We start from the raw sequence: 14,674 nt of genomic DNA on the forward strand, positions 1-14,674 counted from the left end.
ATGGCCACTCAATGAATGGTTGTAAAAGGAGTACCCGGGTACCAGTCTGCTCGAAAGCTCCTGTGTTGTGGGATTGCTTGACTTTGCTAACTTCCGTGAAGCATACCAGTGTGAGTGAGAAAGCCCATTTTTGGAAGTAACCAAAGCTGCCTTGTGTTTCCTTCGCAGCTTATCCTTCCATCGTGAGGCACCAGGCGGCCAAGGCACAGCCACAGACATGGAAATCTTCCAAGCAAAGCATGCTGGTAAATCCCTGCGGTTGTTCAATGAACCATCCGTTCGTTAAGTGAATCCGGGCTTCCCTCCTTGACTTCTTCATCATTCTTTTATTTATTTATATCCCGCCTTTATTATATTTACCAATAATGCGGTGAACATATCCAACCACGCCTTCCTCCTCCTATTTTCCCCACCACAACAACAACTCTGTTGAGGTGGGTTGGGCTGAGAGAAAACGACTGGCCCAAAGTCACCTAGTTGGCTTTCGTGGCTAAAATGGAACTAGAATTCCCGGTCTCCTTGGGATTGGTTCAAAGTCACCCAGTTGGCTTTCATGGCTAATGTGGGACTAGAATTCCCGGTCTCCTTGTGATTGGCTCAAAATCACCCAGTGGCAGGACTAGAACTGCAGTCTCCTGGTGATCGGCCCGAAGTCACCCAGTTGGTTTTCATGGCTAAGGCAGAACTAGAACTCCTAGTCTCCTGATCGGCCCAAAGTCACCCAGTTGGCTTTCATGGCTAAGGTGGGACTAAAACTCACCATCTCCTGATGAGTGGCTCAAAGTCACCCAGTTGGCTTTCATGGCTAAAATGGAACTAGACTTCCCAGTCTCCTTGTGATTGGTTCAAAGTTACCCAGTTGGCTTTAATAGCTAAAATAGGACTTGAACTCCTAGTCTCCTGGTGTTCGGCCCAAAATCACCCAGTTGGCTTTCATGGCTAAGGTAGGACTTGAACTCACAGTCTCCCACTTTCTAGCCTAATGCCTTAACCTCTAGGCCAAACTGGCTCTCTTAATTTGTGAGAAGCCAGCTGCAAACCCACATGGCCCCGGGGATGGTGCCACGGTGTGAAGACCAGTCAGAATTCCCAACTTCCAGTGCTGTCTTAACTTTGAACAGTCGCTGAGTGAATCTTTGTAAGTCAAGGACAGCCTATACTTTAGAAACACCCACCTAATATCCCAGCAGTTCCCGGCCTTGAGATTGATTCTCCGATGCATTTTACTCACCGGTCTCTAAGGAAGAAATTGTAGTCAGAGAGGGCTTAGGATTTCAAGAAAACGATTAACGAGGATCAAGGACAAGATACGGTCTAAGCTCTGTTCTTGGAGGAAAATATTGACACTGAAAATAATTAACTGCACAGCATCCCAAGAAACAGCAGCAAATACTAAAGGGATTTAAAAATTTTACATTACACGGTGACTCTAATGCAGAGTTTCGACATCTTTAATCTGTGTGGACTTCAAACCAGAGGTGATATTCAGCAGGTTCTGACCAGTTCTGGAGAACCGGTAGCGGACTGGCCCCACCAACTCCATCTCATCTCTGTGTCCCATTGAGTCCCAGCTCATTGGCTGGGTCTTCTTTGGTTGGCCTGCACAGTGAGAACGGAGCTGGAAAGCAGGTTAGTGGGGTGGGGAGGGAATGGGGATTTTACAGGATCCTTCCCCTGCCACGCCCGTCAAGCCACACCCACAGAACCAGTAGTAAAAACATTTGAATCCCACCACTGCTTTGAACTCCTAGAATTCTGGGAATCGAAGTCCACATATCTTAAAATGGCAGGAGTTGAGAAATACTGCCCTAATGTATTCTGAGCTTGGGCGTATCTGACCTCTGCAATATGCAGAAAAAGGGTTTTTATTCTGCTGGAAACTTACCTGCTCAGGTGGGTGGCAAATCAAACCAAGAGCAACTTCTTGTGGTAGGAAGTGCCTGTTCTTCCCATACCTCATGTCCTGTTCTGCATTCCAGCATTTTTCCAACCAACCTTACCTTGTTCCTATAGAGGACAGACAAAATAGCAATAGCACTTAGATTTATATACCACTTTATAGTGCTTTACAGCTCTCTCTAAGCAGTTTAGAGAGAGTCAGCATATTGCCCCGAACAATCTGGGTCCTCATTTTACCCACCTCGGAAGGACAGAAAGCTGAGTCAACCTTGAGCCTGGTGAGATTCAAACTGCCAAATTGCAGGCAGCTGGATGCAGCAGAAGTAGCCTGCAGTACTGCACTCTAACCACTGCACCACCAAGGGAATAACTATTTCAGTATTCTGAAGGGCTACTCCGTCTTTGAAAAGTCCATTTATATTCCCCAGTTAGACACCACAGCAAACAATTGGATGGATAAATAAACAACATTAAGTATTCATAGACAAAATATACTTGAACTGGATTTTTCATAGCCGGCAGTAGCTTTGGTGGAGCTTTCAAATCACTGGGCTTTTCAAACCACTTGAAAGTAGGTACAGCGTTGAGTAATCTCTATTCTTAAGGTAAGATCTGTAAATGTGAATTCCAGTGGTCCAGCCAGGGAGAAATTATCCCCATTAAGGATTATTAAAAAGTAGTTTGTTTTACCCATTTGTCAACTAGTTACAAAACTTTCTGGAGCTTCAGCCAGGGTGAGGAATTAGCCTTTGGAAGGAGTGTTCAAAAAGGCAGGTTTGCTAGAGGAAAAGATAATTAAGAAGATACTACTGGACTGTGCAGATACTACTGGACAGGCTTACATTCAAGATTAAACAGAAAGAAGATATAGAATACTACCAAACATGGAATTTATTTTATCAATGGCTGGGAAAAAAGGGGGTAAAGATTGGGAACATAATTTGTATTTTTAAGCAAACAAAACAACACGACAACATGATGTTTGTTAAGCACTGATTAAATTTAATCGTAGAAAATTAATGAAACTTTATATCTATATAAAAAAGGTAGGTTCTGGTAGGTAAAACCTATCAGAACCATTCTCATGGCTCTAAGACAGGGGTCTCCAAATCTTGCAACATTAAAATTTGTGGGCTTCAACTCCCAAAATTGATGGCCGGTTAGTAATTGTGGGAGCTGAAGTCCACAAGGCTTAAAAGTTGCCAGATTTGGAAACCCGTGCTATGAGGGAATAGGAGATAAAGCCTAACAGGTTCTAGATCCCTCAAGATGTCTAGAACCCATTGGATGGTGCTGGAGGAAGAAAGGAAACATCAGTGCAAGTAAAGCTGTCACTTCAGCACTTCATCATAGAGAATGAGATAAAGGGCTGTTGGGTGTGGTGATGTCCATAAGAGTTCACCATTTTGTCATCATGAGATGTCCCAATCCATGTAGAAACAGGGAGGGGTCATACTGGGGTGCTGCAATATTGCTGATGGCACAAAAACATGTATTCAAGGGACAAAATTGTGCCACTGTCGTGTATAATTGAGGGCAGGGCCTCCATTTCTTTGAGCTGACAGCATATTCCTAGGTTCTTGATGCTCTTCCAAGCTTGGGTGTTTTCTTGCAGACGTTTCTTTACCCACACTAGGTAACAACATGAAAGCATTGATGATGTTACCTAGTTTGGGTGATGAAATGTCTGCAACCTCCCCCCCCGCAAAAAAACCCCCACCAAATTCAAACCCCACTCATTTCAACCCTGGGTTACAAATATCCTCCTTTAATGACAGGATATTCCTTGGTTTGGGCCATGTTCTCCAGAAAGAACGGTTTGCATGGGCTCAGAGTTGTAAAAAGAAATAAATTGGGGGCCAAATGTAATTTAAATTTTTAATGAAACCCTCTCAGAATTGATTTGTTGGAGCCTGGCATTAGAAATAACAATAGTATTAATTTTAAAACGTACGAAGCTCACCCCAGCATCTATCATCTCTTTGCTCTACAAGAAGCTGCCTCAACTAATTTTTTTTAGGGGCAGACAGGAAGTTGCTGGAGTGAGGCTTTCTTGGGCCTGGGGATGGGAGGAAATCAAGACAAAAATGAAATGGACTTCATTTCCCTGACATTTAAATTTAATTAAAAATAATATAGTCCATGTGATTACTCTCCAGTCATGCATTTAATAACTCCCTCCTCCTCCTCTCTCATTCACATTTACAATTTGGAATCTGCCACTGGGAGATTTCTGGAGACTGTGATCGGCCTTTTGAGGGGCCACAGGAAGCATTGAGGATTTAGGCCATGCCTCTTGGATTTGCAGGGCCCCCTAAAGTGCTCTTAGAAAACCCAAATGGAAAGTGAGGCTAGACCAAAGCTTCATTTGGAAGTAGGTCCATTTTCCTGGAAGAACATAAAAAGTTCTGCATGGCTAAAGAGAGTGGGAGATAGCACTTAACCACGATGGTTTGTCTCTAGGTAATTTAATGTTTTGTGACTGGGCACAATTGTTACATTTAGGTGAGAAGTTCCAAAAGTGGTCTATCTTAAGAGGACCCAGGACTTCTTCTCGGGCCAAGTTGCTCCTCAAATGTTCATTGAGCCAGTTTGGTGTAGTGGTTAAAAGTGGTAGGGTAGAAACCAGGAGAGGGTGAGTTGTAATCCTGCCTTAGGCATGAAAGCCATCTGGGTGACTCTGAGCCAGTCCTTGTCTCTAAGCCCCATCCACCTCACAGGGGGAAATAGGTGGAGGAAGGAATATTAGATATGGCCACTGCCTTAAGTTTCTAAAAATAATAAAGGAAGGATAAAAATCAAATTAAATGATAGATAGATGATAGATAGATAGATAGATAGATAGATAGATAGATAGATAGATAGATAGATAGATAGATAGATAGATAGACAGACAGACAGACAGACAGGTAGATAGATAGAAAGAAAGAAAGAAATAGATGATAGTAGATAAGTTAGATAGAAATAGATATAGATGTTGATGATGATAGAAATGGATATAGATGATAGATAAATAGATGATAGATGATGGATAGATAAAGATGATATGTATAGATAGATAGATAGATAGATAGATAGATAGATAGATAGATAGATAGATAGAAATAGATGATAGTAGATAAGTTAGATAGAAATAGATATAGATAATGATGATAGATAGAAATGGATATAGATGATAGATAAATAGCTGATAGATGATGGATAGATAAAGATGATAGATAGATAGATAGATAGATAGATAGATAGATAGATAGAAATAATGATAATAGATAAGTTAGATAGAAATAGATATAGATGATGATGATAGATAGAAATGGATATAGACGATAGATGATGGATAGGTAAAGATGATAGATAGAAAGATAGATAGATAGATAGATAGATAGATAGAGAGAGAGAGAGAGAGAGAGAGAGAGAGAGAGAGAGAGAGAGAGAGAGAATAGGCAAAAAATAATAATTTTTATATGAAAAGAGTAAAATGGCTTTCTTGGTTTGACAGAAGAAATGTGTTTAGCTAATATTATTCATGAAGTAGAAGAACAAAATTGGGGTCGCCAATGGTGAAGGCCAGGCCATTCAAAAACAAGATACGATGTCAGTTTGTTCTTACCGCAAAATTGCTCCAACTACAGCACTGTACTTTTAATGCTTTCACATTTTGCACAGAGTCTCTACCATTCTAGTCCACTGGCAGGCAGGCAGGCCAAACATCAGTTGATGGAGCTCAATGAAGACCAGCCCACTCACTGCTGTTTTTCTCTGCTTTCTCCATCCAGTCTCATTACCGCCCCTTCTACGTCAACAAGGGCAACGGTGTCACTTCCAATGAAGCCCCCTGAAAAAAGACGGTGGTGGAAGAGGAAGACAACTAACTAGAATGTCCATGGACATTCCCGCTATTGTATTAATCAAATCGTCCTAATTCTTTCTTTCTTTCTTTCTTTTTAAGTGGGGTTGGGGTGGGTGGATGCTCTAAAGGAAAGGATGTACATCTCATTCTGGGTAGAAATGAGTCCCACCCTGCTCGTTTCGATCCATGCTTTGCAGCCCTTGAGAAGTAAGTTCACTCCAAATAGATGTTGTTTGACTAATGAATCCCCCTTTTCTCATGTAACTGCTTTGCTCTTACTAATGCCTTGCCAGTGTTTACTCAGCGTGTTCCCAAGATATGTTGGGTTTAAGCAAACAAGCTGCTGCTTAAAACTGTGACTTTAGCAGCCCACTTCTAGCTGCAGGTCCAACTGTTGTTGACATTAATGGAGACTTGGTTTGCCGACACCGTTCCAAGGCCATCTGCTTGAACCTAGCAATCAGAATAACAGAATAACAGAATTGGAAGGCATCTTGGAGGTCTTCTAATCCAATCTTCTGCTCAAGCAAGAGACCCTATGCTATTTTTGACAAATGGCTGTCCAGTCCCTTTTTAAAAACCCTCCAGTGATGGAGCACCCATAACTTCTGAAGGCCAGTTGTTCCACTGGTTGATTGTTCTCACTGTCAGGAAGTTTCTTCTTCATTCCAGGTTGCTTCTTTCTTTGTTCAAGTTTCCATCCATTGCCTCTCATCCTGCCTCCAGGTGTTTTGGAATCAAAGAATCAAAGAAGTGCACTAAAAATTAACTGCTTCCCTCTGGCCGCTTGTCAGGTGATTGTGGTGGACCTGTAGCTAAAAGGCTCCATGAATTGCCCATCATTCCAATTTCTCCTCCTCCTGCTGGTTTTTCAAATTGCAGAAGAAAAGAGGAGGGGGAAAAAATCCATAGAAGATTGATTAAATGTCATAGCTATGCTCTTCTCCTCCACTGATGATGCTGGCTGATGTGCTTTGGTTCAGTGGTTCGGTTTACATTTGAGGGGAATTGTTTTTAAAAGTGTGTGCATGCGGGTGCATCTTCCCTTTGGTTTCTTTTGCGTTGGACGCTAAGAATCAGACCAAGGATGAGTGGAAGCCTGTGCAAGGTTCCAGATGGAAAGAATGTCTTAGCGTTGCCAGGGGAACCAGATTGTTCCTGAAATTGGTATCTAAACTTCAACATCTACAAGATTGACAGGATCTTATCTGTCTCCAAATTTAGAGATGGTTGAGTGCATCAAGAATTTCTTCCAAGGATAAACTTTTTAAGAAGGGGACAGGGTTGAGAGAAGTGTATGCTATTCTAGATTACTTCTTTTTTGTTTGTTTGTTTGTTCATGGTAAGGTTTGTTGTCCATTCTAGTTTGTGTTTCTGCAATGAACACAAACCCACATCAGCACCCTTTGATCTGTCAGAGTGAGAGGGAACTGTTTAAAATGACTTGAAGGAATATCTCCTTCCTTCCTTCCTTCCCTCCCTCCCTCCCTCCCTCCTTCTTTCCTTCCTTCCTTCCTTCCTTCCTTCCTTCCTTCCTTCCTTCCTTCCTTCCTTCCTTCCTTCCTTCCTTCCTTCCTTCCTTCCTTTCTTCTTTCCTTCCTTCCTTCACTCACTCACTCTCTTTGTCTTTCTCTTTTCATTTCTCTGTTCCTTCTTCTCTTTGTCTTTTCTTCTTCCTCTTCCTCTCTTCTTTCCTCTCTTTCTCTCTTCCTTCCTTCTTGAGCTTTTTGGGTTGGACTCTGCTGCAGAAAAAAACCAAAAACAAAACCAGCCTCTTGCAGGTCCCTCCAAGCAAGGGAAAAAGAAAAGGAAAGGTGGCAGGATTGTTCAATTTCTGTTCAATTCCTTCCAAAAAGAAGTTTGACAATGGATTTAAGGGTAGAGAGAGGATCCTTCCATTGCCAATTTAATCTCGACTGGTCTTCCTACTGTCAAAAGCAACTGTCTTAGCAATGAATGAAGCCATTTTCAAAAGCCAGGCATACGATCACTTCTTGGCTTGTGTGAACAAAATGATCAAAGACAACATTAGGACTACCCAGTTAGATCCTGACCTAGGAGCTCCACTGGCCTTATTTGTAAGTAAACTGAGCACCAAACCTCGCACTGGAATATCTATTTGCATTACTGAAACGCAAGGAAGATCACGATTCTTAAGATTGCCATCCTCTCCTTTCTGAAAGCTCAAAGACATTTGCAATGTTGAGTTTTCTCTGGGCCATTTGTTATTATTTTGCTTAAGCGTGGTGGATTAGCCTGCTAGAAAGCGAATCCTTGGAAGGTCAGCCCAGGGCAGCAGTTAAAGTTCCTGCAAAGCTTACCTTTTTTTTATTGCAAAAAGGAAAAAAAAAATCCCACAAAATGTTTTTCTTTTTCTTCTTCTTTTTTTAAACGATCCCTTTCCGGCAAGAAATGAAAAAGGAAAGTATTTTGTAATGTTTCAGGGATAATTAGAGAAAAAGAGAGGGGGGAGGGAAGGCGGGAAAGAAAAACAGCTGTGCCAAAATAATTCTGACTTCATTGAGAAATACATTTTCAAGGTTATCTGGCCACCCAAAGTGGAAATATTTTAAAGGTTTTATTTTTAAATCTCCCCGTGTCTGAATATCGGAGAAATGGAATAATGGCGTGTAACAATACCGTAACCCTCCACTTACAACCATTGGATCAGTAGCCATTCAAAGTTACAATGGCCCTAAAAAAAAGTGACTTACAATGGGTCCTCACACTTATGACTGTGGCAGCATCTGCACGGTTGTGTGTCCTGGTCATTTAATCGGGGCCATGTGATCTCTATTTGCAAACTTTCTAGCTGGTTTCTGACAAGTCGAGACAATGGTGAAAACCAGATTTGCTTAATGACTGGCTGGTTCACTTAATAACCGTGGCAAAAAAAACAACCCCCCACACACAACTCATTTAACAACAACCTTGCTTGGCACCAGAAATTCTGGTTGTAAGTCGAGGATTACCTTGTAGCATGTTCCTCGTTCGTAAGTACTGAGTCTAGATTTATCCTGGTTCTAACAAAACCCGCATTCTGGTTCCTGCCTTTTCCCATTTAAAACTGGATCTGCTTCTAAAACCATTGATTTGATTGCTTCCCCTTCCATATCTGAGGCAGGAATGTAAATCGCAGGTAGAAACGTTTCTCCGTTGTTGTTGTTTTTTAAAAAAAATAGATTCAAAACCATTTGCTGTCAGTTGCCTGACACAAGATTGGATCGCCAAAAATGCTTCGTTAAAAGGATTCTGGAGAATAAAATGTTGGAATGACCAAGAAACCAGATTTGCATGTGTGTGTATGTGTTTTTTTCCTTATTATTTTCACGAGGCGTCCAACTGTGCAAAATGCCATTCCTTTAACAAACGTTAAATTCGCTGACGATACAGGGAAGGAGATAGCAATAGCGCTTAGACTTATAATCAGGGCTGGGATGCTGGGGGTTCGCAGGGGTTCAGGGGAGCCCCTAGCTAAGATTCTGTGCAGTTTGGAGAACCCCCAAATCGCATTCTTGGCTGGCTCCGCCCATCATGCCCCTCCTCTCCCAGGAGTCCCCACATAGCCCGTTTTGGATGCAGGAAAATGCAGAACGCGCACAGAGGCTGAGGGAGGGTGAAAAATGGGCCTCCCACAAGTTCGGGAAGGTCAGAAATGGGCCTGTTTCTGGCTTCCAGCCAGCCTCTGGAGACCAGGGAGGCAGTTTTCACCCTCCCGGAGGCTTGAGAAAAGCCCTGGAGCCCAGGAAGGGCAAAAACGCCCCACCACCATGGTGCAGAAGGCCGATTAGGCCATGCCTACCATGGTCACGTCCACTCAGCAACCAGGCAGAGAACCCATGGCTAAAATTTTTGAAGCCCACCCCTGCTTATGTACCGCTTCAACAGTGCTTTACAGCCCTCTCCAAATGGTTTACAGAGTCGGCCTCTTGCTCCCCAACAATCTGGCTCCTCGTTTTACCGACCTGAGAAGGATGGACGGCTGAGTCAACCTTGAGCCAGTCAGGATCGAACTGCTGGCAGTCGGCAGAATTAGCAGCCTGAAATACTGCATTCTAACCACCATGCCACCAGATGGCAAGCAAGCCCTCTTTGTCCTTGATTTCCATCAGTGCTTTTCATTCCCTGCTTTTTACTTCCCTGCTAAGAAAGGTAGAAACACAGATAAGGATGCTGGGTGTCATGTGTCTGTCTCTCTGTCTGTCTTCTGTCAACCTTGAACCTGGTCTGACAGAGGCCATCTTGAGACTTCACTGCTGACACACAGGAGAAGGGGGCTAGGGAGGGGGGCGAAATAGAGATAGTTGGGGTGTTGTAGTCCAAAATGAAACACTTTGTCGTGGGAACCAAGGACATTCCTGCAGGTGCTCCGAAGGAGGGGACTGGAGTCCCCTAGCAACTGGACAGCACCCTGATTGGGCCATGTGATGAATCGTTTTGAGAAAGTGACAAACTTTCACTTTTAATCAGGCGAAAACTGCAGGAATATTCAGAGTCGGTTTTCACCAGCCTGTGCCAATATAACATATCCAATCAATCTACTCTTTGAGGAAGTTGCCTGCCTCAGAGTTTTGCTTGCTATAGGTGTGTTACTTGGAACCCTGAAATTGTCTTTCTGTCTTTCTTTCTGTCTGTCTATCTTTCTGTCTGCTTGCCTGTCTGTCTCTCTGTGTAGGAGGGACAGAAATATGGGTGAGCTCCATTGATCCCCGAAGGTCAGGGGCCACTTACTGTAGAAACAAAACTTCACACCCAGGGTTATAGAAATCTTAGTTTGGAAGATTATGATAAGCCCAGAGAATTTATTTCTTTGAAAAAGAAAACACACACGATTATCTGCTTTAGAAGCCAGGTTGCCAACTATTTTGTGAGATCCTGCTTGCTGTGTCTTTGAACAAGAGGTCCCACCAACAGATCAATTCCCAGGGAATCCTGTTGATTTGTTCAGTTGTGAAAAGGCTCAGCTGTTGTTTTTGGGGAAACAAAGCTGGTGGCAGGGACGAGGAGATGGGTGGGCTGCCATTTTCTCCCCAGGAAGCAGTTGGGATTCTTCTACCCAGCAGCCCATGTGGGAGGTGGGAGATTTGAGATGCTGGAGGCTGTGAAAATAAAGAAGAGACAACACTCAAAGGAGGGGTGGGTTATTCCATGTGATGCAACATAATCTTTATTAAAAAAAAAAAAAAAGAGCGATCCTCAGCAGGGAGTCCTTAACTTATGACCACAATTGAATCCAAACCCTCTCTCTGCTCAGTGAGACAGTTGCTAAGTGAATTTCGTCCCAGCTGTTAACGTGAATCTCTGCAGTTAAGTTAGTTAATATGGTGGTTAAGCTGCGACGGTCATAAATATGAGTCAGTTTTCCAACGGTCCGAATTTTGACCCCAGTGTACATGGGGGTGCTTCCACAGTCGTAAGTGTGAAAAACGATCCTAAGTCGCTTTTTCTTTTCAGTGATGTTGTGACCTTGAACAATCACTAAATGAATTGTTGCAAGACGCTGAACTTGTCGATCAGAAAGGTCGTGTCAGCCATCAAGACTCCTTTCCTTTCACTCGCGTCTTTCGGCTGCCATAGTAATGGGGGAAGGGTGAAATAATTGGGCTTTGTGGGGGGTTGGAAATGTTCTGGAGGTTTTAGAGAATGAACTGCATAACTTTACTTGCTTGCTTACTGCCCAACTGCAGCTCTTTATCAAACCAGGCCAAGGTCAATGGCCAGATGTCTGTATCACCACTTGAAGATGCCCCAAATGACATTATACACAACTTTGATTGGATGGGGTCTTTGAACTATGGTGGGTGGGAACGTTGCCATCACTTTGCATATGTGTTTTTCGTGCATAAATCCTCAGATCTAGAATTCCTTTGATGCTACTACTTGATTTCCAGTCAAAGTTCCTTTTCTCTATAACATGGAGACCAAGAGTGTCTTTCTTGGATATTGAACGGAGCACCATCTGACAGGTCGGCAGTTTGTCCGTTCGAATCCCTAGCGCTGCATAACAGAGTGAGCTCCCATTCCTTGTCCCCAGCTTCTGCCAACCTAGCAGTTCGAAAGCACGTAAAACTGCAAATAGAAAAATAGGGACCCCTTTGGTGGTGGGAAGGGAACAGCATTCCTCCGTGTGTCTTTGGCATTTAGTTATGCTAGCCACATGACCACAAAGATGTCTTCGGACAGTGCTGACTCTTCTTCGGCTTTGTAACGGAGATGAGCATCGCCCCCTAGAGCCGGAAATGGCTAGCACGGATGTATGAGGGGAACCTTTACCTTTAAGTCAAATACTGCCTGTGTTTGCCTGCATTGGAGACAGAATATTCTTTTAATACAGAAAGAAGACTTTCAAAAGGCAAGCATTTGTTAGAAGAGGAATAGGGCCTTGCAAACTTGCATCTCCATGTTTGAGCATCTCTTCTTGCAAACAAAGAGTCTTGAAGATAATAATCTTCACCCTGGGAAGCCGATGAACTGAAATCACTGTAAAATATGCCTCCCCCCCCAAAAAAAACCACCCCCTACTGCTTGAGCTACTGCTCAAAAGCCCCTCAAACCAGGAACATTGAGACAGTCTGGCTAGCAGGCTCTAAGACATTCAACCATTTCCTCCTAAAAATTGGCTGCGTTCTTGAAAGCCCTGGTTTATTATTTACTAACTTCCCAGGGAAGAAAACAAAATAAAAGGATTTTTCAACTCTTTCCCCATACTGGTAATGGCCTTACAACTGTTCATTCAGAGGCTGTTAAAAGTGGCAGCATAATGGGGGGGAAAAAGCTACTTATGACTCGCACTTACAATGGTTGCAAGCATCTTCATGGTCACAGAATCAAAATTTGGGTGCTTGGCAACCAGCATTTATTTACGATGGTTGCAGCGTCCTGGGGTTACGTGACCCTCATTTGCAAACTTCCCAGCCAGTTTCCAACAGGCAAAGTGAAAGAGGGAAACTGGATTGGATTGGAACAGAACAGAATAGAATATGGAGAAGGGAAGGGAAGGGAAGAATGAAGGGAATGGAAGGGAAGAGAAGAATGAAGGGAAGGGAAGAATGAAGGGAAGGGAAGGGAAGGGAAGGGAAGGGAAGAATGAAGGAAAGGGAAGGGAAGGGAAGAGAAGAGAAGAATGAAGGAAAGGGAAGGGAAGGAAGGAAGAGAAGAGAAGAGAAGAAGGAAGGGAAGGGAAGAGAAGAATGAAGGGAAGGGAAGAATGAAGGAAAGGGAAAGGAAGAGAAGAATGAAGGAAAGGGAAGAATGAAGGAAAGGGAAAGGAAGAGAAGAATCAAGGAAAGGGAAGGGAAGGGAAGAGAAGAGAAGAAGGAAGGAAGGAAGGGAAGGGAAGGGAAGGGAAGAGAAGAATGAAGGGAAAGGAAGAATGAAGGAAAGGGAAAGGAAGAGAAGAATGAAAGAAAGGGAAGGGAAGGGAAGAGAAGAATGAAGGCAAGGGAAGGGAAGGGAAGAGAAGAAGGAAGGGAAGGGAAGGGAAGGGAAGAGAAGAATGAAGGGAAGAATGAAGGAAAGGGAAAGGAAGAGAAGAATGAAGGGAAGGGAAGGGAAGAGAAGAATGAAGGGAAGGGAAGGGAAGAGAAGAGAAGAATGAAGGGAAGGGAAGAATGAAGGAAAGGGAAAGGAAGAGAAGAATGAAGGAAAGGGAAGGGAAGGGAAGAGAAGAGAAGAATGAAGGGAAGGGAAGGGGAGGGAAGAGTGAAGATGAGAGAAGAGAATGGAATATTTGGTCAAATGTGATTAGGCACACAAGGAATTTGTCTCTGGTGCAGAAGTTCTCAGTGTACATGCAAAACAATAGAATAATAATCATCATAATGATATTAATAAGAGGTAATAGAGAAGATGAGGATAATACTACTACTACTACAGCCTTACTACAGGATAAATAGGCTTAGACATGTTACAACTGCTAGGTGGGCAGGAGCTGAGCCAAGGAACGGGAGCTCACCTCGTTGTGTAGCACCCAGATTCGAGACCTGGGCTACTGTAACTTGCTATTCCAGCATCACAAAATAAAACAATAACCAATAAAAAAAAGAAAAAATAAAAATAAAAATTAGGGGTGTCTGCAGAGACAGAAATGGACAGCAGATGTCCCTACCTCCCTGCAGTTCACACGCCGTTCTTGGCTCCGTTCTGCTAGTTTGGATATTTGGGATGTCACATTAGCTGATCTTTCCTCGGATCAAGAGGAAAACATCATTTTTCCCATTTATAGCTGGCGGAGAATGAAAACACGCCTGACAAAGGACAAGAGGAGGATGACAGTGATAGGCGGGGTGTGAAGGTCATAGATTCTATTATTCAGTCTGTGAGAGCTGGTTTTTATGCTCTGTTCTGGGCTGCTCCATCCCTTAACACTTACTGTTACCCCTGATGAATTATTATCAGCAGTATTATGCATTCTTAATGAATAGTATATAATACAGGGAGCCTTAGACTTACAACAGTTCATTTAGTAACCATTCAAAGTTACAACAGCCCTGAAAAAAGTGTTTTGGCCCTCCAGCTGCCAGCAGACCTGGTGGCAGACTCGGACGATGAGGAGGTTGGGGAGGAACTTGAGCCAGTTCTGGAGCCTGGGGAAGGCTCAGCATCGGATGCAGAGATAGAGCCAGGGCCGTCTGACATTTCCCAGCCACCGGAGAGGCAGCTGCCTTTGGAGTCAGAGATGAGTGAGGAGGAGGAACAGCGGGGGCCTGTTCCAGATGCGCGTATGCACAGAGCTGTTAGGAGAAGGGAACAACAGAGGACGATGAGCCAGCTCGGGAAAGCAAAACAAACAGGGACACTGAATGTCCCCTCCCTGGCTGGGGAATAAATAGGAAGAAAGGGGAGTGATTTGGTTGTCACAGACAAACAATTGTATTTCTGGAAAGTTTGCTCCTTGTGTGTTTCGTGTGACAAAGACTGCCTCGC

General features: G+C 43.4%; 1 protein-coding gene across 6 annotated transcripts in view; it reads left to right on the plus strand.

The window, feature by feature from the left end:
• The window catches only part of TRIM29 (tripartite motif containing 29), a 36,928-nt gene extending 27,890 nt beyond the window's left edge, over positions 1 to 9,038 (plus strand). For all 6 annotated transcript variants that reach the window (XM_026681909.2, XM_026681911.2, XM_026681910.2 and 3 more), the window contains 2 exons: positions 169 to 245; positions 5,676 to 9,038. In XM_026681909.2, the coding sequence (XP_026537694.1) occupies positions 169 to 245; positions 5,676 to 5,738 (140 nt within the window). In that variant the 3' untranslated portion in view covers positions 5,739 to 9,038. The remainder of the gene's footprint in view (positions 1 to 168; positions 246 to 5,675) is intronic.
• The last annotated feature ends 5,636 nt before the right edge of the window (positions 9,039 to 14,674 follow it).

This window comes from Notechis scutatus, chromosome 7, assembly GCF_049901735.1.
Source record: "Notechis scutatus isolate UNSWTSFEM ecotype Mainland chromosome 7, rNotScu1.2, whole genome shotgun sequence".
NCBI classification, from domain to species: domain Eukaryota; kingdom Metazoa; phylum Chordata; class Lepidosauria; order Squamata; family Elapidae; genus Notechis; species Notechis scutatus.